The following is a 26,375-nucleotide window of genomic DNA, read 5'->3' as shown; positions in this document are numbered from 1 at the left end:
TGAAGTCCAACATTTCCAATGAATGGTCTTCTGTGGACGTCACTCCAATTTATGTATTAAAATCGCCAAGTATTTAGGAAAATATGGTAGTTTTTTAATCTTTTGCTGTTGACCAATACTCGTACAACTGCTGTAGTTCTTCAATATTGAAGTGGAAGTAGCTGCATAGGGAAAAATAATCTGAATGCTAATCTTACAGTTCAACTTAAGGGTTACGTAATCAGCCTGTCTGAAATGTATGTTGTCTTAATGAGAAGATGTTCCCTGCTGTTGAGAATTAGCTGGGCTAGGTTACCAATCTGCGAATTTACATCCAAGTTATTCTGTAATAGAAGGTGCCCAGATTTGAGGACAATAGCTGCTCATTTCACTGATTCCAAATGTGCCGTATTTGATGTTTTGCAATTCATGTTCCAAACAGTCGAGATGTCTGCATCTACATCTTCATACATATTCCATAAGGCATTATACAATGCATGGCAAAGGGTAATAGATACCAATACTAGTCATTTCCTCTTCCTTTTCCACTCACAAATAGACCAAGATAGAAATGACTTTCTATAAGCCTTTGTATGAGCCCCAATTTCTTTCATCTTATTCTCATGGTCCTTATGTGAAATGTACAATGGCAGTAGTGTAATCATTCTGTGGTCAGACTCAAATGCAGCTTCTCTGAATTTCCACAATATTGCCTCACGAAAAGAGCATCATCTCCCCTCCAGGGATTCCAATTTCAGCTCATGGCTGCTGATCAAACTTACTGTAACAAATCTAGCAGTACCCCTCTGAACTACTTTGAAGTTTTCCTTTAATCCTACCTGGTGGGATCCCCAAAATGCCCATACTACTCAAGAATGGCTTACAGTAGCATTCTATATCCCATCTCCTTTATATATGAGCTACACTTTCCAAAAATTCTCCCAATGAAACAAAGTCTAGTATTCGTCTTCCCTACTAGCAATCTGACATGTTCATTCAACTTCGTGTTCCTTTATAATGTTAAGCCTACATATTTTTTTGATGTGACTGTGTCCAGCAATACACTAATAATGCTGTATTCAAATATTACAAGATTCTTTTTTTACTACTCATCCACCTTAACTTATATTATTCTACATTCAGAGCAAGCTGTCATTCATCACGCCAACTAGAAATCTTGGTTAAGTCACCTTGTATCCTCCTACAGCCACTCAACAATGAGATTTTCCTGCATGCAATAATAATAATAATAATAATAATAATAATAATAATACTATTCCTATTATCATTATTTTATGGCAACAACAACAATGATAGGTGACTTTATTATTATTATTATTATTATTATTATTATTATTATTTATGGGTGAGATCACTAAACAGCAAGGTCACCAATGCCCTTGCATTAATCGTATACTGATGAGCATCGTGAAAATATAGTAAAAAATAACTATAAAACAGAAAACCAAGTCGCATTCTTCCACAAGAACTGAAAAGAAATCTCAATAAGGCGATTATCAGAAAATCCCATAACAAAATCCTGATGAAACATAGCAGAATAACTAGATAAAATCATGGATAAAATACCAGTAAAGACATGTTTAAAAAGGGACAGATGACTGTGGCTGGATGACTACTTATTAATATTGAGTGACCCAAGTCACACTGTGAAACATTAAAATCTCACACCCAATTTTATGTGAGAAATTCCAGACAGCACACAAAATCTTAAAACATGAACACCACTTGCCTCATTGTCATTTAAAATAGAGGCCAGGCCCTGTGGAGACCCATCTCAACACTCACATCATAATATAAAACACACACAATTAAAATATGTCTGATTGATAGCTGTGTCCTGCACCTGTGTCATATTGCACGCTCCTCATGATACAAGAGAAAGCCACTGAACCTCTCACCAACACAAGGCCTTCCTGGTCATAAAAGGGGTGACAGCCTGCAAGGGGACTGAACAGTGAGCAGGAGATGGAAGGGCTCTAGCCTCCTCTGCAGCTGAATCAATGAGTTCATTTAGAAAATGATTTCCTTGTCTTGCCTTTACAAGACGAGAGTATCCTGCACTTCTTGCACCATCCAATCTGCTTGGCATGGCTGACCAATAGCAAGGAGGACACTTTGAGAATCTGAGCAGACAAGGAATTTCTTGTCATGACACCATCTCATCTGTGCCACTGCTCTCAAGGTAAGAAAACATTCCACATAATTAACTGAAAATTGCTTTGGTAGCCCAATCCTGAGGGCAATGCTGAGTAACAATACAGAGCAACTGATAAAATTCCAATGCTTAGACCCATCTGTGTAAACAGTAATAAAACTGGGTGACTATGTAAAATCTAGTAAAATTAATTTTGAAAATATAGTCTGGGATACAAGCTTCCTGTAAGCAGTCAGTTCTAAAAGTAATATCGGCCTCATTTGTAGCAAGGGGGATGCCATGCTCCACCCCTGTCTTTGGATGTTAATACCTCCACCTGTAGTAACTCAAGGCTCTCCCTTGCATAGATCTCAAATGGCATTGCTGCCTGTAGCTGGTGACTGAATAGCCATCCCAGTAGTGGCTATGCAACATAGCAGAATGCTGGTGATGTAGGACAGGATAAAGCCCTACATGCTTGGCATACCCCAAGAAGAATAATTCTAAAAGTAATATCGGCCTCATTTGTAGCAAGGGGGATGCCATGCTCCACCCCTGTCTTTGGATGTTAATACCTCCACCTGTAGTAACTCAAGGCTCTCCCTTGCATAGATCTCAAATGGCATTGCTGCCTGTAGCTGGTGACTGAATAGCCATCCCAGTAGTGGCTATGCAACATAGCAGAATGCTGGTGATGTAGGACAGGATAAAGCCCTACATGCTTGGCATACCCCAAGAAGAATAATTTGAATGGGCACTGAGGCTCACCAGCCTCCGCACAAAGGCTAGCAACAGGACTTATGGGATAGGTCCTTGTTGACAGCCTAATACCCTCATGGTGAACTGCTCCTGAGGTATGAAGACTTTGCTGACTCATAAGCCTGGCATCCTTATTCAAGCTGAGGTTGCACAAAGGCCTTATAACATTGGAGTAGACATGCCCTGTTGGCTCCCCAGGACCTACAACTGACACATTTACGGATGTTTAAGGCCTTGAGACATCTCAACTTCAGTTTTTTAAGGTATGACAGCCATGTCAGCTTCTCGTCAAAAGTGAGGCCCAGATATTTCAACTTTCCTTAAAAGTGAGAATGGTATCCTCCAGTTTTAAAACAGGTAAATTAAAAACACAGCAAGAGTGATTAAAATAAATACAGTTTTCCACACAGATTTTAAAACCTGTGGTGTAAGGCCATTCCTCCAACTGCCTGATTGTCAATTGCAATTGTCAAGCAGCTGTTGAAAGGGTGGAGGATGCACAGAAGATGGAGAAGTCTTCCACAAACAAGGAACACCACACTGTGGATGTAATATTGTTTATTGCAAAGGCGAATGCCGAGACACTTAAAACACTCCCTTGAGTGACAACAATCTTCTGCTTAAAACGGACATTCCCAACCTTGTATTTAAAATACCTGCCCGAGAGGAAGGATCCTAGGAAGGTGGGTAGAAGTCCACGGAGCCCCTACTGATAGAGCTGCAACAAAATATTATGCCATCAGTTAGTATCATAGGCCTTTTTCAAACTGAAGAAGACACCAATAAGGTGTTGTTTATGAAGGAAATCTTGTTGAATTGCTTCTTTGAGCAGGGCCAGGATATCAAGTGTGGAGTGACACCTCCTGAACACACACACTGGGAGTGACTTAGTAGTGACCTGGTTTCGAGAACCCACACTATGTGCCGATCGACTATTTGCTCCAGTGTCTTCCCTATGCAGCTTATCATGGTAATGCTACAGTAACTACCAGGGTTCATCCAATCTTTCCCTGGTTTTAAAATTGGGATTAAAATATATTCTTTCCATGATCTGGGAAAGACTTCCATCGATAAAATTTCATTGAAGAGCTGGAGGAGTACCTCCTTCAACAATGGGTCAAACTGTTTCAACATGCTGTGTGTTATCGGGTCATGTCCGAGCATTGTATCACGAGCTGTTGACAATGCAGAATCCAACTCACAAAGAGAGAAAGGCTGGATGTATTCCTCCATACTGGAAGAACAGAAATCAAAATCAGCCTTCTCCTGTTTCTCCCAATATTGATGGAAAGCTGGATCCTGGATAGAATCGGCCATAAGGGATTTATAAGATTCAGTCATTGCCTGAGATATGTCAGCAATGTTAGGAGAAACACCTGCTCTTGTACAGCTGCTAATAGTGGTCCTGAGATGCTCCTTGAGATCCACCTGATGGCTTCCCATACTTTACTTGCGCATGTGGACCTACTGTTAGAGGTTAGGAACTCTTGCAAGATTCACACCAGTAAGGCACTGACAGGATCTGCACATAGCCACAGAATGACACTCATCATTCCATCAAGGGACAGGTCACCAGCTACATGTTCTCATTGACTTTGGGATGGATGTATCACGGCATGGTGAATCACAGCTATAATGTCATCCATGCAGTCCTGGACACCATCACACTGCTTGAAAACAGTTAACTGCCTGTAAAGCATCCAGCTAGCCTTTCTGAACAACCATCTCAGAGGCTTCTTTTTGGGATTGCTCCATAGGGCAGATGGATCCAGATAGGATGGTAGTCACTACCATGAACCTCCTCATCCACTCTCCACTGAGCAGTGTCTGCAAAGTCAGGCAAGCTGAAGGAGAGGTAAGTGACTATAAACAAACCTGTAGCAGTGCTAAAATGTATAGCTTGACCCATGTTCATCAGTATGATATCTGTAGTGCGTTTCAGATCCTATAGCATCCAGCCCTTGAGGCAAGTGGAAATAGAACTTGATAGCACACTGTGTGCATTGGAGACCCCTAAAAGGAGAAAGGGACAGGGTAGTTCATCAAGAAGGTGTGCAAGTACCTCACTGTCAACAGGCTCATGGGGCAGTAGCCTCCAAGTACAAGCGAGTCATTCTGTTTGAAATGAGTCCCTTGAAAACAGAGGCAAGAAGGTCTGTCCAATTCAAAACATCTCATTTCCTCCAGATAGGTCCCGTATCCATTAATATTCCACTGGAATATGGGAGCCATTCCATTGATGTGGTATTGATTTACCTCTGTCCTTGTGCTGGGGTGTTGAGGAACTTTCAGAGGGAGAGGGGATGGAGACACTGCCTGAATTCGGTGATGAGGCATCAAAATCCATAATGTCCTTATCAGTCAAATGAGCCAGAATGATTTCTGATGGTGCTTGGGACAGCTTCTGACCCTTCACAGAGAAGGGTAAAGGGGGTGTTGAGAGGCACTCTGCTTTAGGGGGCCTTTGTGATGCACTCACTGTGAAACCCTTGTTGGGCTCTTCTGTTGTAGCTCCCTGGATCACTATGTCTTTACTAACTTTGCTTTGGCATGTACAGATGCAAGTACTGGTGCTAGTGGTGAACAGTGGTGCACTGGATGTCATATGCATGGAAGCTCTAACCTTAGGAACAGATTTCTGCACCATGGAAGCAAAAGAATTGGTAAAGATGGGGATTTGTTGCCTTATATTCCTTTCTGGTTCTGTGTAAAGGATCTGCTTGGTTGTTTTCCTGAATTTTGCGTTCCTCAGCAATAACAGAGCAGTAGGAACCTTGCCATGATGTGTTCAGGCAGCATTGGGAAATTGAAGTCACAATGAAGGTGGCAGTCTACTCAATTTCTCCATTATTCCTATGTGTCCTTTGCTCCATATCCACTATTCCCTGTGATGACCATTCTTATTTCAGCTCTTTTTTATATCCACATTCACAACGTTATGGCATGTGACCACATCCTTGCCGGAGTTAAGGGAGTTAAGCAACTCAACAATTATGTCACAGTCCACCAATTTTTGCAACTTCGTAAGAAATTCCACCTGCTTTGCTCTGTTGCTCTATCAGTAAGGAACCACTTCACAACTGCTTGATAGGCTCTAAGGTACCAGCAAGCCCTTCCAAGCCTTTATGGATATACACTGAAGCACCAAAGAAACTGGTATAGGCATACATATTCAAATAAAGGGATATGCCAACAGGAAGAATACAGCACTATGGTCGACAATGCCTATATAAGACAATAAGTGTCTGGCGCAGTTGTTAGATTGGTTACTGCTGCTACAATGGCAGGTTATCAAGATTTAAGTGAGTCTGAAAGTGTGTTATAGTCGGCACATAAGTGATGGGACACAGCATCTCTGAGGCAGCAATGGAGTGGGGATTTTTCCCATATGACCATTTCACGAGTGTACCTTGAGTATCAGAAGTCTGGTAAAACATCAAATCTCCTACAGCGCTGCGACCAGAAAATGATCCCGCAAGAACGGGACCAATGACAACTGAAGAGAATCATTCAACGTGACAGAAGTGCAACCCTTCTGCAAACTGCTGCAGATTTCAATTCTGAGCCATCAACAAGTGTCACCATGCGAATCATTCAATGAAACATTATCAATATCAGCTTTCGGAGCCGAAGGTCCATTCGTGTACCCTTGATGACAGCATGGCACAAAGCTTTATGCCTTGTCTGGGCCCATCAACACCGACATTGGACTGTTGATGATTGGAAACATCTTGCTTGGTCAGACAAGTCCCATTTCAAATTGTATTGAGCGGATGGATGTGTATGGGTATGGAGACAACCTCATGAATCTGTGGACCCTGCATGTCAACAGGGGACTGTTCAAGTTGGTGGAGGCTCTGTAATGATGTGGGGCATGTGCAGTTGTAGTGATTTGGGACCCCTGATACTCTAGATATGACTCTGACAGGTGACACATACGTAAACATCCTGTCTGATCACCTGCATCCATTTATGTTCATTCCGACAGACTTGGGCAATTCCAGCAGGACACTGCAACACCCCACACATCCAGAATTGCTACAGAGTGACTCCAGGAACACTCTTCTGAGTTTAAACACTTTGCTGGCCACAAAACTCCCCAAACATGAACATTATTGAGCATATCTGGGATGTCTTGGAATGTGCTGTTCAGAAGAGACCCCCTTGTACTCTTAAGGAGTTATGGAGAGCCCTGCAGGATTCGTGGTGTCAGTTCCCTCCAGCACTACTTCAGACATTAGTCAAGTCCCTGCCACTTCGTGTTATGGCACTTCTGCATACTTGGGGGGGGGGGGGGGGGGGGCTACACGATGTTACACAATATTAAGGCAGGTGTACCAGTTTCTTTGGCTCTTCAGTTTAAAAGGGGGACACTTTTTCAAATATCCTCTCCTTCCTCTTGATCACTACAAAAACATTCTGGTTTATGATTCCCTGTGCCCAATTAGTAAAAGCAAGTTGATTATTAGGAGGACTAGCCTCCCTCATTTGGTTGGATAAGTGAGTGCAAGTGTGCTTGTTTCAAAGTTCAGCATTTTCATTCACGGATTGTATCTTCTAATGCTGGTTCAATGTGTACTGGGAAGAGGTGGAGGGTTGTATACAAACTATAGATTTGGATGGCTAAGTGTTTTAAGGCATAATCCCCTCAGGATACGCAGGCAAGGAAAGACAAGTGTTTGTATAGGGCAAGGTTTCCACTCCTTAAGATGATTAAAACCTCGCTAATTCTCATATGAATACCGAGGTAGTCTATAGGTGTCGTTTGTATGAAATCATCAGGGACTAAATCAATAACACACTGTGTCAACTGGAGTGTTGCATAGGAAATTAGCACCAAACACTCAGCTTGGCTCTCACTGTCTTAAGCATACTGCAAATTGAAATGCTTTTCAATGTATATGCTTTTAACTTTAATTGACAGAGCATCAGAAGTGATAATATTGTAATCACTACAAATACATGATTTTTGTCATACTTTCAGTATTTATAGACTGAATTATAATTTTACTTAAGGATCACTTATTCTACACATTACTGTCATTGCTCTGTGTCCCTTGTTCCATGTTCTAGTGACAACTGCTTCTCCTTTTATGTTAGCTGGTTTGACTTTCCCCATTGCTTTTTGAGCCCTCTTGCAGGATGAACTAGGATCAGAATACCAGGTCACCAATTTTTTTAAACCTAGTGCTGGTCTGGAGCAGGTGACAGAGGATTTAGGATCACTTTGCAAAGATTTCACTAAGGAAGACACCGTGGTTATAGTGGGTGGGGCAGGTAACAGTATTGACAGAGATCCTGGGTACAGCATAGAGTGTGACCTGGCGAAGATTGCATCAGCATCGAGGCATACCAGTGTTGAGTTTGTATCTGTTCTTGGGCGCCATGACCGACCTCATTTGAACTCTTCTGTCAAGAGAGTTAATTTGGAGCTGGAACGGCTGCTCATGTCGGGTGCGGGGTCACACATTGGTGTGGTTCATGTTGATTCTGTCAGTAGGTGGGATTATACTAGGCATGGCCTTCACCTCAACAGGAAGGGGAAGGGTAAATTGGCTGGGGAAATAGCAGGAAAGTTAAAGGGGGGAGGCACTGTCATGAGTGGTAAAATACCAGTGGTTATAGGATTCAGAAAAGACCCTTTTTTATGGTAGGGAGGACAGAAAGAAAACAAATTTTAAGAGAGGTTAGAACTGAGACAAACCTTCAGTTTGAGAAAGAAATCAAAAAACATAATTCCAGCTTATTACATCAACATAAACAGCCATTGGTTAAGAATTTTCAACTGTCAGCAGATATTTTAACTCCATCCAATTTTAAGTCAGTCAATGTGAAATGTCAGCTATCTTTATTGCATCAAAATATTCGAGGACTGAGAAATAAAATTAATGAATTAACTATATGCATAGATGAATTAGAGTCTTCAAACCCAGCTGACATAATCTGCCTCTCTGAACATCATGTGACCACTGGTATAGAACTTTTAAGTGTTACAGGGTTTAGGTTAGCATCTCACTATTGTAGATCAGAAATGGAGAAAGGAGGAGTTGCCACATTCATCAGGAACTGTCATAAATTTAAGAACATAGACATTCATAAATTTTGCCTAGAACAGCATATGGAAGCATGTGCAACAGAATTAGATTTTCACAAAAAATCTTTCATAATATTAAGTGTATATCGAGCACCTGCAGGTAACTTTAATCTGTTTGTAAACCACCTTGAAGCTGTACTGGCCCATTTAACAACCAAAAACAAAGAAATAGTGGTTGCTGGTGATTTCAATGTAGATTTCCTTAAAGACTCTCCCAATAAGAACCTATTTGAGTTAGTAACACTATCATTCAACTTAATTCCCACAGTAAAGTTCCCCACTAAGATAACCACTTGCTCACAAACAGCCATTGATAATATCTTTATAGAAAAGTCAAATGAACAAAATTATATTACTAAACCAATAGTCAATGGCCTCTCAGACCATGACATGCAGTTCCTTCTGTTAAATGTTAATACTGAACAGGATATAAAATCTGTTAAATCTGAGCTCAAGAGGGTAATCAGTAAGCCAAAAATTGATTATTTTAGGACACTCCTCAGAGACATTCACTGGACTGATGTTTACAGTGCTCATGGCATGAATGAAAAATATAACATTTTTGCTAATAAAGTGCTTACCTTATTTGAACACTGCTTTCCCCCAAAACTTACCAAGGTTAGAGCAAAGTCTACAAAGAAGCCATGGATTACTCGAGGAATAGGGGTATCTTGTAAAACAAAAAGAAAACTGTATCTGTCAATCCGAAACATTTCCAATGTTGATGCTATAGCACATTATAAGAAATACTGCAAAATATTAAAGACTGTAATACGGACGTCAAAGCAAATATATTACAAGGAAAAGATAGTCATATCAGATAACAAAATAAAGACAATATGGGATATAGTGAAGGAGGAGACCGGTAGAACCAGACATGAAGAGGAACAAATAGCATTAAGAGTAAATGATGCATTGGTGACAGATGTGTATAGTGTTGCAGAACTTTTTAACAAACATTTTATAACTGTTACTGAAAAGATGGGGTTGTCAGGTTCGGTAGATGCTGCTATGGATTACCTTAGACCAGACATTTCAAGTAACTTCCATAATATGAATTTGACCCTCACTACCCCAACAGAAATAATGTCCATCATAAAATCTTTAAAATCAAAAACATCTAGTGGGTATGATGAAATATCAACAAAGTTAATTAAAGAATGTGATTCTGAGCTAAGTAACATATTAAGCTATCTGTGTAACCAGTCGTTTATCAGTGGAATATTTCCCGAATGGCTGAAATATGCTGAAGTTAAGCCACTGTTTAAGAAGGGAGATAAAGAAATAGCATCAAATTTCCGTCCAATTTCACTGTTGCCAGCATTCTCAAAAATTTTCGAAAAAGTAATGTACAGTCGTCTTTATAACCATCTTATCTCAAATAACATACTGTCAAAGTCACAGTTTGGATTTCTAAAAGGTTCTGATATTGAGAAGGCTATCTACACTTACAGTGAAAATGTACTTAATTCATTAGACAAAAAATTGCAGGCAACTGGTATATTTTGTGATCTGTCAAAGGCATTTGACTGTGTAAATCACAATATCCTTTTAAGTAAACTAGAATATTATAGTGTAACAGGAAATGCTGCAAAATGGTTCAAATCTTATATCTCTGGCAGGAAACAAAGGGTGTTATTAGGAAAGAGACATGTATCAAGCTATCAGGCATCATCCAACTGGGAACTAATTACATGTGGGGTCCCACAAGGTTCCATTTTGGGGCCCTTACTTTTTCTTGTATATATCAATGACCTTTCATCAGTAACATTACCAGGTGCCAAGTTTGTTTTGTTTGCTGATGATACAAACATTGCAATAAATAGCAAATCAAGTGTAGTCTTAGAAAGATCAGCCAATAAAATATTTGTAGACATTAATCACTGGTTCCTAGCCAATTCTTTGTCACTAAACTTTGAAAAAACACACTACATGCAGTTCAGAACTTGTAAGGGGTGTCCCAAGAGTATATGTCTAACATATGATGACAAGAAGATAGAAGAAGTGGACGGTGTTAAATTCTTGGGATTACAGCTTGATAATAAATTCAACTGGGAGGAGCACACCACAGAACTGCTGTCAAAGTCACAGTTTGGATTTCTAAAAGGTTCTGATATTGAGAAGGCTATCTACACTTACAGTGAAAATGTACTTAATTCATTAGACAAAAAATTGCAGGCAACTGGTATATTTTGTGATCTGTCAAAGGCATTTGACTGTGTAAATCACAATATCCTTTTAAGTAAACTAGAATATTATAGTGTAACAGGAAATGCTGCAAAATGGTTCAAATCTTATATCTCTGGCAGGAAACAAAGGGTGTTATTAGGAAAGAGACATGTATCAAGCTATCAGGCATCATCCAACTGGGAACTAATTACATGTGGGGTCCCACAAGGTTCCATTTTGGGGCCCTTACTTTTTCTTGTATATATCAATGACCTTTCATCTGTAACATTACCAGGTGCCAAGTTTGTTTTGTTTGCTGATGATACAAACATTGCAATAAATAGCAAATCAAGTGTAGTCTTAGAAAGATCAGCCAATAAAATATTTGTAGACATTAATCACTGGTTCCTAGCCAATTCTTTGTCACTAAACTTTGAAAAAACACACTACATGCAGTTCAGAACTTGTAAGGGGTGTCCCAAGAGTATATGTCTAACATATGATGACAAGAAGATAGAAGAAGTGGACGGTGTTAAATTCTTGGGATTACAGCTTGATAATAAATTCAACTGGGAGGAGCACACCACAGAACTGCTGAAGCGTCTTAACAAATCTCTGTTTGCAATGCGAATTTTGTCAGACATAGGGGATATAAAAATGAAAAAGCTGGCATACTATGCTTACTTTCATTCCATAATGTCATATGGGATTATTTTCTGGGGTAATTCATCAAGCCAAGCTAAAGTTTTCCGGGCACAAAAACGTGCAGTAAGAATTATATGTGGTGTGAACTCAAGAACATCCTGCAGAAGCCTGTTTAGGGAACTAGGGATACTAACTACAGCTTCCCAATATATTTATTCCTTAATGAAATTTGTCATTAAAAATATATCACTTTTTCAAACCAACAGCTCAATTCATGGAATCAATACTAGAAATAAGAATAATCTTCACAAGGATTTAAAGTCACTTAGTCTTGTACAAAAAGGTGTGCATTATTCAGGAACACACATTTTCAATAACTTGCCAGCAGCCATAAAAAGCTTAACAACCAATGAAATTCAGTTTAAGAGAAGCCTAAAGGATTTATTGGTGGCCAACTCCTTCTACTCCATTGATGAATTTCTGAGGAAAACCAACTGATTTGTATATAAGTACAACATAACTTCTGCACAATTTCAGTGCAGTAATGTGTTCACTGAAAATTTGTGTGTGTGTGTGTGTGTGTGTGTGTGTGTGTGTGTAAGTATAATCTAACTTCTGCACCATTTCAGTGCAGTAATGTGTTCATTGTAAATAAGTATTACAGTAGTTGTATTACATGTTTCTTACCTTATAAATAAATATAAAACTTTTTTATTTTAAATTCAGTGCAATAGTATTTGTAAAATGACTCTTAGTGTTCATTAAAAAATGACGATCATTCCACTTGGGACCTGTGGAATGGTACATTAGCTTATTTGTTTTAGTTTAAATATTTGTCATGTATTGTTGTTTTTCTGACATGTTCCACATCCTGGAGGACCTCCTCACTACGGATCAATTGGAATGAAAGTAAATCTAATCTAATCTAATCATGGTGTATGATTTCCATGCATATTAGACTTTCTTGATTTGGAACTTTGTCTTATTCATAGCTTACAGAGTCTCTATGTGTATGACTTCCATGCATATTAGACTTTCTTGATTTCAAACTTTGTCTTATTCACAGCTTACAAAGTCTCTCTGTGGATGTTCATGATTCGCCATCAATACTGTGTTATCTTTTCATTTGTGTTCCTACATTTATAGGATAGTGCCAATGACAGCATTCTTAAAGAAAATGACATGTGGTCCAATAATGTTTACAGTATAATTTATGAAACACTCCAAAAATGCAAATCCTGTCTGGTGAACCAGTGTTTTAGTTTTCAGTACATTGAAGACAGAAAACCAGAAGTAACTGTAATAGTTATTAATTTATGATGTTTATTATGCAGTTAGTGCATATGGCTATTATTAGTAACTAAACCTAATTACAGAGATGCAAATAAGACTCATCGACAAATACTTTGGGTATTCCGGCCCTTGACAGTTGCATCTCTGAGATGCGAATTGTAGTCACTTTCTAGCCCACTCAAGGAACTCAAAGGCTGGTATTCTTCCTGCTAGTAGTATAACTGAACCTTATCAACTATGCAGGATATGTTTGGCAACTGTGTGCCCAGCGAGTTATGTCCTGGTTAGCACAGAATTATCCAGCTAAATTTATTTTTTTCCCTTGGGATTTCCATTGAATAATCAGAATGATTTTCACTTAAGGTGTAACATAAGGTTGTCAGTTCATGGTTTTGAGTCCTGGAAACTTGTTCCATGTGGAAATTGCAACTAATTTCATCTTTTATATTGTGTGAGTGGAGGTTGCTTTAGCTCACAGCTCCAGTCTTGTTGAAGGCTAAATTTTCAGCCTTCCTGTGTTCCTACAAGCAGCCATATCAAAAATCTATCAGGAAATCTTAAGAATAACTAACCATAAAAAATTTGTTTTGCTACTTCCAATATCCCCACAGTGCAAGGGCTAAAAACCTATGATACTATACAACTGATCACGTCCTTTCTGCTTCTGCCGATAATTTTTGGTAACTGCGAGTACACAATTTTATTTAGGAAATGGCACATTTCCATTGTATTTGCTTATGGCAAGACAACTAGTAAACAGAGACCATTTCAAAGTCCAAAGTGAGTATTATCTTAACAGTTCATGCCGATCACAGGCTCACTCATGTTAGCGATACTTTGCATTTTATTAATGACAATATTATGAAAAGGATAGATTGCTGCCCTCGACAGAGAGGAGATGCTGAACACAAAGTTTTGTGTCTACATTTCGTGACATTTACCACTAGACCATGAGCTAATACAGCATTGTGACAGCTCGAGAAGAAGACTTCCTCCAGACACTTCCATAGCCTACTGAGGGATGGCCAGTTTTATCGGCTGCCTTAACTGAACAACTCAGACATTGTCTCTGTGGCAGCCAGCAGCCAGGTTTTATGGTTAAGATTGTAAATTACTTATCAAGTAACAATAACGTCAACAGTAAAAGTAACGACAATGCATACACATGAAACATACAATAAAAAATACATCTGCACGTCTCCTCAACACATCAACATTTTAAATGTGGGCAGTCCACAAATTGTGTATTCTACATGGCGGTTCAGGAAGAACCTGCCATATTCGGGAGAGGTGGTAGCACTGACACTTAAGCATGAAGAGTTTTAACATGGTTACTAAGATATTTTGTTTATTGCCTAAGATACAAGCCATGAGAAACAAGATACTGGAAAGCCCTGGATAATCGCTCAACATATAGTTATGCTTGGCTACACGATCTCAGTATTGAATTATGTGGTTTTTCATGTGTGTGGGCTACATTTTGCTATTCTGGGGTAATGTAGCCATGCATGTGTGGGTGAATGTTAGCTCAGAGCAAGAGCATTGTCCAAAAACTTGGTTAAGAATTCAGTTTTTCTTATGTGTCTCTTGCTCAACCTTTACTCCTTCTATTGTCAATATGCACAAATATGCATCATACAACAGGAAATATTGCTTTGATGATACTGCCAGTTTTATCACAAAAATATATTAAGGACCTTTTAATATAAGGGGTCATCAAAAAGTTTCTATTTGAAGGGTTTGTTGCAGCATATATGCAACATAGTACCACTCCAATGGCGGTGTATAACCACCAATATGTAGGCAAGGGATTGGAGTGGCCTTTATGTCTTTATAATGTGTGTGGCATAGATGAGGAAATGTGAACAATGACGATGTTATTACCAAATGTGTTCACACGTGACCAACATGCTGCAGTTCTTTCCTTGGTTGCTGAAGGGCAAACACTGGTATACATCCATCGGAGAATGAAGAATGTGTGTGGGCAGCACGTCTACGGAAAACACCATTATGGTGGGGCGTGCCAAGGGGTGCTGCAGCTTCATTTTAATGCACATCCCCGTATCACAACTGTCCTAATGCAGAATTTACTCCAACTCAGGCGGGAGACACTCGAGCACACACCCTATAGTTCTTATCTCTCCCTATGTCATTATCATGCCTTTGGTCTCTAAAGAAGGTCTTGAAAACTTGAATATTCCTGTCAGATGAGGGTGTGCAGCTGGTAATTACAGATTTATTCATGCAGCAGGACACAGCATTTTACCAAATGCTTACCTTCAACTGTCAATTTGGTAGCATTATTGCCCAATGCTCAGAGCAATTTTGCATGATTGTTATACTGATTCCTGACTGTACAGCCTTCAAACAGAAACTTTTTGATCACCTCTTATACATTTTATAAAACTCTACAGCCCAAATTAATGAACACCTGTACTGTCAGAATATCTGTGCAGAGATTATTGGGGCACAATCGTTCCCACTTCACACACCCCACCTCCCTGTGTGATAAACCTCTTTCTCACATGCAAACTAAAATCCAAAGTTGGTTTAATTACATGGCCCAGAATACTAGAAAACAATAAATCCCAACTTCTCCATAGATTATGTAATACACGATTTAAATGCTGGGTTAAGCTTTGAATGTAATGGAATACAGCTCTGTAATATTTTGTGCATACACTATCAGATGAATAGTATCTGGATACTTATTAGCATACATTAATATGAGTTGTTGTAGCCCTATGGCTTTGTGAAGGCTTGACCTCTGCTGTGGAGGTGAGGTGATGGCAGCCCATTCTTCCTCAATAGGTGAGACCAAGGTAGCGACGTCTGATGCTGGAGTCTACAGTGAAGTCAACATTCTAAGCCATCCCAAAGGTATTCCATTACGTCACATTGGGGCTCTTGGCAGGCCAATCCATTTCTGTAATGTTATGTCCACACACCATTGTGTCAAAGATGCTGCTTTATGGCAAGGTGAATTTTCATGCTGATACGATAAATCATTTTCTTTGAACTGTTCCTCTACTATACAAATGCTGTAAATTATGTTATCGTTTTGCATTTAGTGTTTTCTTAAGCTCAACATGGGGACCACACCCTAAACACAAAAGCACTCCCACATTGTAACATTGCCCCATCCATACTTCACTGTTGGCACAGTCAGTTCTACACACGCTATCAGGTAAAAATTTCTAGGCATTCACCAAACCCAAACCCCTCCATCTGATTGCCACAGGATACAGCATGATTCATCACTCATTTCCAGTCATCCACTGTCTAGTGGAGTTGCTCTTTACAGCACCTCAAGTGTTGCTTGCCACTGATTGTTGCTTATGAGGAGCTGCTTGACCAGTGTACCCCATTATTTTAAACTTCCTATATAGTCAATGATTTAGGTGGATTGCTGGTAGCAATTTGCAACTCATGAGCAATTCCTTCTGTTGCTTTCACATGATTTTTCATAGCCACTGTCCGGAATACTGAATACTATCTGTCCATCAGTATATGAGGTTGGACTAGGCATGGTTAGCTGTGGTTGTTCCTTCACGTGTCCACCTCACAGTTACATCACAAACAAATGCCTTGGGCAGCTAGAGAAGGATTGACATGTTCCTGATGGATTTGCTGCTCAGGTGACATCCAATGAATAGACCACATTCGAAGTCACTGAGCTCTCTTAACTGATCCTTTCTGCTGTTATTAGTTCTTACACTATGATACTCTCCACTTCCTTCTGTACTGGCAGGTTCATCTCTCATGGCATCTTGTAGTCACCTCCCCATCACGTAGCGTTCCCAATACTTTTGATTTCTTCTCCTCCTCCTCCTCCTCCTAATGGTGTTACAGCCCTGCATGGGTCTTAGCCTCTTCAACAAATTTCGTCCATTACGCCCTCTCCAGCACAGTTTTATGCTATTCTCTAAATGTGAGAGATTTTATATCTTCTTCCATATTGTCTATCCACCACTTTCGTGGCCTTCCTATCTGTATTCTTCCAATTGGCCTCCATTCAAAAATCTTTTCAGTTGTTTGGATACTTTTGATCAGGTTATTTATGTAATACCTTGTTGCTAACATTCAATATTTAAACGGTTTCTTCAGTTTTTAACAATACTGCAATGTTACTTAGACTTTTACTTGCAAATACTGCACTGGCACGCAATATCCACCCTCCACCTTCTGCCAGAATTAATGTGCTCCTGCTCATAACAATGTGTTGAACTGCTGAATCACAAGGAAACCTTTATTGGCAGTGTCAGATCAAATATAACTACTGTTGCCTTTGATGTTCTACTTATTTCGAAGAATGGTTTAATGCAGTTCTCCACACTGTGCAAGCCTCTTCATCTCTGCACATCTAATCCAACATTCAGCTATTTAAGGACTAGTCAGATCTCGTATATTGACGGAGAGATAGTGTTCAGCATTGTGGACAGTGGCTATAAAAAAGAATAAAAAAAAAGAAAAATCACATGAAATCAACAGAAGTAATCACTCATGAGTTGCAAATTGCTACCAGCAATCCAGCTAACTCACTGACTGTATAGGAAGTTCAGAATAATGGGTACACTGGTCAAGCATGTCCTCATAAGCCACATATTTCTGTAGTCAGTGGCAAGCAACACTCAAGGTGCTGCAAAGAGCAACATCACTAGACAGTGAATGACTGGAAATGAGTGATGAATGACGCTGTATCCTGTGGCAATCAGATGAAAGGGTTTGGGTTTGGTGAATGCCTAGAAATTCTAGCCTTGGCCTCCCTCGACAATTTTTACCCTCCACATTTCCTTTCATTACCAAATCCATGGTTCCTTGATGCCTCAGGATGTCACTCATCAACCACTCCCTTCTTGTAGTCAAGTCACCACTTCTACAACACCATGTTACAACTTACAAAACTGTAAATATAAGGGCCACCAGCATTGCTTTGATTCATGAGATAGGGATTTAATAGCCATTACTCCAATGACATCCTGGACAGCCTTACAGCACTCAAAAATCCAACAGATCAGAAGTCACAAAGTATTTTGCACTTCTATGTATACAAATGCATTTTTTTCTTTAATTAAATTGTGCCAAGTTTTTTTCACCAGTCTCTAACTTTCTCCTTGTAGCTAATATCTTCACAATAAAATATGAGGCCATACCAACCCAAAATGTGCATGGGCAAAGACAACACATATCAACAAAATCAGAAAAACTGATTATTATTCCAAAGGAATGAACTTGAAAATCATTGCAAGCTTCTTTTAGAATAATTTAATCAATTACTGCAGATTTCTAATTTCTAACTTCTGAGAACAGTAACACAGAGAAACAGTACCTATGTCCTTCAGGACCTATACCTTGCCTCCTAACCAGGAATGCTACTGGGTACATCTAAGATTTCGTGAACTCCAATCACCTCCAGAAATTTGTAAACATTCAGAAGTTTCAGCCAACAGTGAGTGAGTTGTAAAGTGGTTGGCTTTTGACTCATATGTCTGCATTCTTCATTGCTCACCCCTTTTCTCTCACTAACAGCTCTTCTTTGGAAAGTTTTTCCTCTTATTAGGACTCCTCCTCATAATATTATTTCCAACTTTATAGTACTGAAAAAATATCCAGCACAGACCACAATATTTGGATGGCATTTTGAGTCTCCATTACAGCTCACCTTAGGCAAGTAATGGAAAATCATCTCAAGGTCACAGTCTGAAAGTGATGGGATCGTGGAAACCCACAGGGATCATGGAAACTTTATCGGATTCCAGCTTTGAAATTATGAACAGCAAGGATCACATTCCCAAGAAACAGTTGCATATCAGGCCAGATTCAAAAGACACAAAATTCCTACTCCAAAACAATCTAAAAGAGATAATTGCTCCTCCAAACACTTCTCTTTTCACACTTGGAAATAATATGTTACAATATTTTCAAAACTATTGACTGAACACTCAGAAATCAATGTTTTTCCCTACAATTTCTAGTACATTTTACAACATATTGTGTTAATTACAAAATAATAACAGCATTCACATTAAAATTACCACATTTTCTTAGTCTCATCGGTACAAACCATAACTTTTTGTCCTTAGTACATAGTTACTGCTAGCAATGAAAACAAATGTCATCCCTGTATCATGGACATTTCCAGCATTCCATAAAGGTATCTAAAATGATGCTCTGATTTACTACCTGTTCAAGTATGCACAGATTCCATTTAGAACTTTGGAACTGAACCGGAAGTCTTCCCATTGCTTTGTGTAGAACAGGAGGATATCTTCATCCATAAGATCCGCCCCCTCCTGCAAAACCATTTGACAACAAAATTTCACAAACATATTACAAAACAGTGGTCAAATAAGATATGAAACAAGTCAGTACTTCACACAAATATCTCACTACACAAATTTTCACCCACAATGTTTTTCCACAGATAACACCAACCATCTTTGTATTTTTCAGTCAGTTTCTTTATGGCATCACATAAAAAAGAAAGCATTTTATGTGTGAAGAACAAGAATCACTCAAAACATGGTCTAGTTACACATAAAAATTCTCATACCTTCACATTATAAACATTACTTTTGCTTAGAGCAGGGGCAGTCAATATTTTTTACCTAGCACCCACTTTTGCATCTCTGTTAGCACTAGAACTTTCTAGCCCCCCCCCCCCCCCAAATCAGTTCCATAGTAATGGTGATTTATAAAGTAGTGAAATAACTTTATAAAATGTATTAAGCAGAGTCAGTAAGTTAAAGCATATGATAATTACACACCAAATAATTTATGTCAAATTTTTTGAAAACCTAATGAAAATATTTGGAAAATCCCTACCACTTACTGACCACCATGAAAGGTGGAATTCCCACTTGTGAGTGGTACGGACCAGGTTGACTACCACTGACTTGGGGCGGGATTGGAAGGAAAGAAGAAAGATTAGACTTTAACATCCAATTGACAATAGGACCATTACAGATGGAGCACAAATTCGGCTAGGCAATGTTATTGGTCATATCTTTTCTGAAGAAAAAATCCCAGCATTTGCATTAATCAATTTATGAGAACCACAGCCCAATCAAGATGGTCAAATAAACTCTACTACTTCTCTGCAGCTTCTAGCATGTAGTATTTTATTTCCAAATTCAGAGAATGACTGTGCCCAACTGCACTGATTCTGACCCCCCCAAATAAGACTTCACATGATAATGCCTTTTCTGCTGCACAACGACGATACTCTCCCTTGTAGCAGCCAGTTTGAATCATTGTAGTGGAAGAAATGTTACTCACCAAAATTTAGCTGATAAAGGGATAACTGTGTCCAGTTCCACATCATTAGTTTGTGTACCAAAGTCCTGGGTTAAAATTCAAACCTCTGCAGAATCTCTATAAAGGGAGGGTACATCACATCATTGTGGGTATTATTTTCGCCACCTCTTCCTGATCCTTGAGAGCAATAAGTTATGTGTCATCACTGAGGAAATTCCATCAACACAAAAAAAAAAAAACATCATGCTCTACAGGCAAACATTCACTGCATTTCATTGGTACTGAACCAGACAGGTAGACTGTTCAAGCTATTAAATTTCTGTCTAATAAGAGGTCTCCACCCATTTATGTACTACACAGAATGCAACTAAGCAGAGGAGGCACTTTTTAACCCAATTTTAGCAAATACAGAGGGTGACATTCCTGTAGTAAGGTTAAAGTCTATCTGACAAATTCGTTTCAAGTAGAACATCTATTGCAAAACAAACAGTAATTACAAAAATGCAAAAATCACAAGTAGCTGAAGATTACATGTGTTTTGTTTTAAAATTAAATAAGTAACTGCTTAAAAATGGTAAAAACCAGTATATCCTACATGTGAGCACTTAACATTAGAAAATAAATACTGTATAGTGTCTTCACAGGATAAGCACAATCCTTTCTATGAATAGAGTAAATTAATATCATTATAAAATGGCAACAAAAGAAAAGGCACTTCCAAGATATTACTCACACAAAATATCATTAATATCCATCAGTAATGAATGCCATACACACAAATAGCTTATAATAGCTGCTTCAATGTGTTCTCTCTCTCTCTCTCTCTCTCTCTCTCTCTCTCTCTCTCTGTCTGTGTGTGTGTGTGTGTGTGTGTGTGTGTGTGTGTGTGTGTGTGTGTGTGTCAACTATTTAATTACAGGTTAATATCTAGATCAGCATTTTCAATCTGATAAAAAGTAAGCACATGCAGCCATTTTGATGTACAATGGAACCTCATTCATACCCTGAAAATACTTTTAAGTCACAAGCATTTTACTTAATAGTAATCACCAGTCTAACTGTGGATTTCTGGATGATTACAAAAGTGAAATGTAAATGCCAGCTGTGCACTGAATGATTTATAACAGCATAATATTAATAACTCAGAGGATCACAACTGTTCCCAGAGGTTTTCTAACAGCAACTTTCTAATTGACTCTGATGCACACAAATGAATATTCAGACCTCCTTCCAATAGGTTATTAATTCTCGTTAGGGTATGTATTATGCAGCATTCTATAAATTAAAAAAGCTTTATGCTACTAGTAAGTACTATGACAATTGCATGAAAATATTTTTCAAATGGAGAATCTGTAGTTTAAGCTGCAAAATAACATTAAAATGGATAGGCAGATAATATGATTCATGTGCTACATACTGAGCAGCTGTAAGGCTGGCAACAGCACTAAAAAGAGAAGGTATTTACACAGTTGCATTCTTAACAGCATGCATGATGTCATAATGAGTACTTATGAAACACCAATTAACTATCAGTTCAATGCCATACAGCCCTGCCATTTCCTTTTTTCCTGACTCTCTGTCCTCCCTCCCCTCCCCACCTCCCCTCCTCTGCACGCAAACCATACTGTGTCACACAGAATCTCAGTGAACCATTAATGCAAACAAAACTGAATGAACATTTACATTATACATTGTCTTACCTGGAACAGTGTTATAACATAATCCCTCAGAAAGTCTTTCACTCTTTTATACAGTTCAAAACCCACCAACTGAGCCCCACCATGTGGTCCCTTCTTTGATTTGTTTATTGGGCGGTTCACTTTTTGCTGAACACTTGTACAGTAGTTGTAAACATAACTGGAAAAATGTTAAGAAAAATTTGAAGTATAACTACCATAAATACTCACCACCTGTGTTTCATCACACCACACAAAAATTTTTCATACAACGAAAGCAACACAAAATATTCAATAGCAACTACTTCATGAGGTAAGCAAGTTCATAACAACCGTTTCATGAATCCTGAAATATATTCATATGTATGCCTTGCAAACCCACCAAGAAGCAATTTAATGGCAGCACACCCAGAAACAAATGTTATGAGTATTCTGATCGAATGACTTGTCGTTATGTGCCTCGTATTTTTAATATATCTGCCTCAATTATTTCTTGACTACTTTTTTCACTGTGCTTATAGAAAAAGAAACATGTACTGTATTTTACGGACTACAAGATTCACTTATTTCTTTGAAAAATTGCCTTCAAAAGTCAGGTGCATCATACTCACAAATAACATAAAAATGTCCAGTGTTTGATTTAAAATTCCCAACATTCTTAAAAATGGCTATATATTCGATGCCGCAGTAAACCTGTCTCTATCTGGGAACATTGGATTCAACTGGCAGCAGCAGTGCACCGATGGAATGAACAGCTTGTGAGGATTAACAAGCTTGCTTAAACCGTTCCCCTCCCAGCCTGCTCTCTCAAACCCAGAACACTGTGTAGCCTATGATTCACCACTGTGGTCTACAGTGCCAGTGATCTTGAACTGAAAGTGATTTGCGTTGTCAGTAACAGTACAATATTTTTGTTAGTTGCTAGTTTTGTACTGGAAAAAAAATAAAAGGTATTCATATGATGTGGGCTACAAATTAAAAGTAATAGCATATACAAAACAACATGGAAACAGAGCAGCTGAGCAGCATTTTGGCCCTCCAACAACAGAAAAAACCATTCACTACTGGTGGTCTAGTAAAGAAGAACTGAGAAAAATGAGTTAGACTAGAGACACCATCAAAGTGACATTGGTATTAATACAAAAATGATTAAAAAACATGCTTGTAAGCTTGCACTACAGTGAAACTTAACAGACACTTTAATGGTGGAACTGGTTGGTGTTACAGGTTTATGAAATGTCAGAGATTTAACTTGCAAACCAAAACCAAAATATGATATTGCAGGCACTGCAATATTGTATTTATCTGTCGACACTGGACACGAGACTTTCAAGTACAATGTCTCATCTGTACAGGAAAATACACAATGGATGTACGAGTACAGGTTGTAGAAGCAATGTTGATGACATATGGAAGTTTGGTTCTTGCTGTGAGGTGTGTGCAGATAACCAAATGGTAAGGCAACTGCTTGTGATAAGTTGGAAATCCAGGTTCGAGTCCCGGTCCAACACAAATTTTCATTGACGTCATTCCATTCTACGGCTGATGGTTGTCCATATTCACAATTGCCAATACATTTCAGGCAAAATCAAAATATCTCAGAAAATACCACAAGAGTATGAAGAGAAAATATTATCTTTTAGAACTACGCCAAATAACGAATATGGATAAAACTCCTGTGACATTTCATGTGATGAGTAACAGAAGTATTGCCATGAAAACTGCTAAAACTGTAACTATAACGACAAGTGGACATGAAAAAATGCATTACACCGTTGTCCTTCCATGCTGTACTGTTGGTACTAAACTTGATGGAATGACCATTCTCCAGCACAAAACAATGACAAAATCTTTTGAAATTCTACCGGGTGGCGGTGGTTGTGGTGGTGGTGGTGGTGGTCATGTACATGACAATGGTTGGCTGGACAAGACTGGTATGAAATTATGGATTAACAAAGTGTGGGAGAGAAGGGAACGTGCTTTATTGAAGAAGAGTTCTTTCATTGAGCTAGATAAGCTAACTAGTCATTTGAAAAATTCTGTGAAAGAGAAATTGAGACAGAGAAATACAGAGCTTACTGTTATTCTGGGAGGACTTACTTCACAATTGCAACCTCTTGATGCCTGGATAAATAAACCATTTAAAGCGTATATGAAAGATGACTGGAACAAACAGATGGTGGATGAGACCCAACATGAATTTACGCTGAAGGCAGCTTTAAAACAACCTACAATCAAACAAGTGTGTCAGTGGATAAAACAGTTGTGGTCTAGAGTGAGAGAAGACATTATGAAGTGCAGCATAAGTAACACTCTCAAACGCATTGAAGACAATCCTGTATATTAAGAGGACAATGATGATGACGAAGTAGAAGAAGAAGAAGAAGAAGAAGGAGGAGGAGGAGGAGGAGGAGGAGGAGGTGGTTCATGTGACGATTTTCAGGGATTTTAAACATCAGTTCGATTTTATAAGCTGAATCTGGCTCTTTGGAATGTAATAATAAAAAGAGTAAAAATGCTTTTTTAAAAATGGCTTAAAAATTAATGTGCATCTTACAGTAGGTAGCATCTTATACTCTGTAAAATACGATAGCCATAAATGCTTTAGATACAGCTTTTTTTAATAATGGACCACGAAATTATGTACCACTGTCGAGAATTTTTCTCTGCATAAATAACATACATACATACTGTAAAGGCTAATGTCAAGTCAATGTAACCATTCTCTTCTGTCAATGACTATTTGTTTCAATTACAAGTAATTGTTGCATTCTATCCCCTTCTCAATGTCTTTCAAATACTTCCTAGGCTGTCCTAGTTGTTTTCTTTCCATTCAAGAATGTTAATGATGGAAGTGTTGCATCTGAAGACATGCCCAATAAATTGAATTTTTTTGTTTCCCATTTCCTTTCATAATCTCATCTCTTCATTTGACTTTCCTCAAGACTTCAATGTTGGTTGTTCTTTTTGTTCAGCTTGTTCATTTCTTTTCCACCCTATCCACATTTCAGCAGCTTCAAATCCATTTCTTTCCAATTTACCCAGAGACAAACTTTTCCATAGTGCAAGGCAATCCATAATTTTGGGCATCACTTTTGAGCTTACATAACAATCACACATCAGCAACAGTTGTACAAAGGACATAAACAGCACTATTCATGACAGTTCAAAGCAACATTGATGATGTGTCTGAAGCTTATGAAGAAAAATCTGAAACATAAAAACCAGAGATCTATAAATTCATGACTTTTGACCAACAGTAGAACCTCATAAATTCAACCTCACACAGTCCGACTTCCTGCTTAGTCTGACCATCCCATTTCCAGTGTTCATTTGGACTCGTAAAAAATCGTCATCTGCAATATGGATCAGTAGGCAGTTGGCCAATGATAGGAGTAGTAGTGTGATCAGTTTTAGTATGAAACAACTTGGGTGTAACTCGATAAATGTGCGTGATAGTGCACACACATATTTTATAAATTAGTTGCAGTGTTGTTCTTACATATTAAAGTGCATAAAACTAAATTGTGGCATCGACTAAATGTAAATCTGTGATTCTCTCTTTAGTGGAAAAACATAGTACTTGTAAGGTTAGAGAAAAGTGACTCCCTTCAAAACACCACATGTCAGGTACGCTTTGTTGTAACAACTGTTTGAGACTGGCAAAAAATTAGGAAAACTCTTTAAAGTCACACAATGATGATTGATGATAAGAACAAACTGAAAATACGCAAGACTTTGAAGATTCCTAAAAGTGAAACTCTAGACGATGCTTTGTGGATGTAGTTTGAGTGGGAGACAAGAAAAATAACTCAGTCATTTGGACCAATCATAAAAGAAAAGTCACTGATTTTGTATGAAAAATTTAATGGGGAAAATGAGAATGGAAAGTTTACAGTGAGTGAATGCTGGTTATGTCAGTGGAAATGACATGGTATCCAAAATGTAATCAATTCCAGCAAGAAGCAGTCTGTTGGCGAAACAGTTCCAATGAATTTGTTCCAAAATTTCAAAATTTTGTTAAAGAGCTTAATCTGTTCTCTGATCAAGTATGTAACATTCATGAGTTTGACAAACTACAAAATGCTCCCTACAAGGGCTCTTGTTGCACAAAACAAGTCAGTTGTTTGTCAGTGCAGTACTGTAATAAATTATGTGCAGTTGCTCAACTTTCTCTCACAGTAACAATATTGTACTGTATGATATGTAAGTATTTTACTGTACAGGCATACTGTACATTATACTTTCATGTAAGATTTTTTAATGTGTCTACCTTTTCTACTGTTTTGTTAGTTCTCAAAGACGGAACAATGTTTCAGACAGTATTTCCAGTTGAACATTAAAGTTG

The 26,375-nt window shown here is 38.5% G+C and overlaps 1 protein-coding gene across 2 annotated transcripts in view; it reads right to left on the bottom strand.

Moving 5' to 3' along the window:
• The window catches only part of LOC124723105 (cullin-1-like), a 207,480-nt gene that overhangs the window by 161,780 nt on the left and 19,325 nt on the right, over positions 1-26,375 (bottom strand). For both annotated transcript variants that reach the window (XM_047248285.1, XM_047248284.1), the window contains 2 exons: positions 22,052-22,208; positions 19,278-19,387 (listed from right to left, as the gene is read on the bottom strand). In XM_047248285.1, coding sequence (XP_047104241.1) covers positions 19,278-19,387; positions 22,052-22,208 — 267 coding nt within the window. The remainder of the gene's footprint in view (positions 1-19,277; positions 19,388-22,051; positions 22,209-26,375) is intronic.

The sequence above is a fragment of the Schistocerca piceifrons genome, chromosome X, assembly GCF_021461385.2.
Source record: "Schistocerca piceifrons isolate TAMUIC-IGC-003096 chromosome X, iqSchPice1.1, whole genome shotgun sequence".
In the NCBI taxonomy this organism is placed as follows: Eukaryota; Metazoa; Arthropoda; class Insecta; order Orthoptera; family Acrididae; genus Schistocerca; species Schistocerca piceifrons.
The sequence above is the reverse complement of the archived record's forward strand: the minus strand, read 5'-3'. Positions and strand labels throughout refer to the sequence as shown.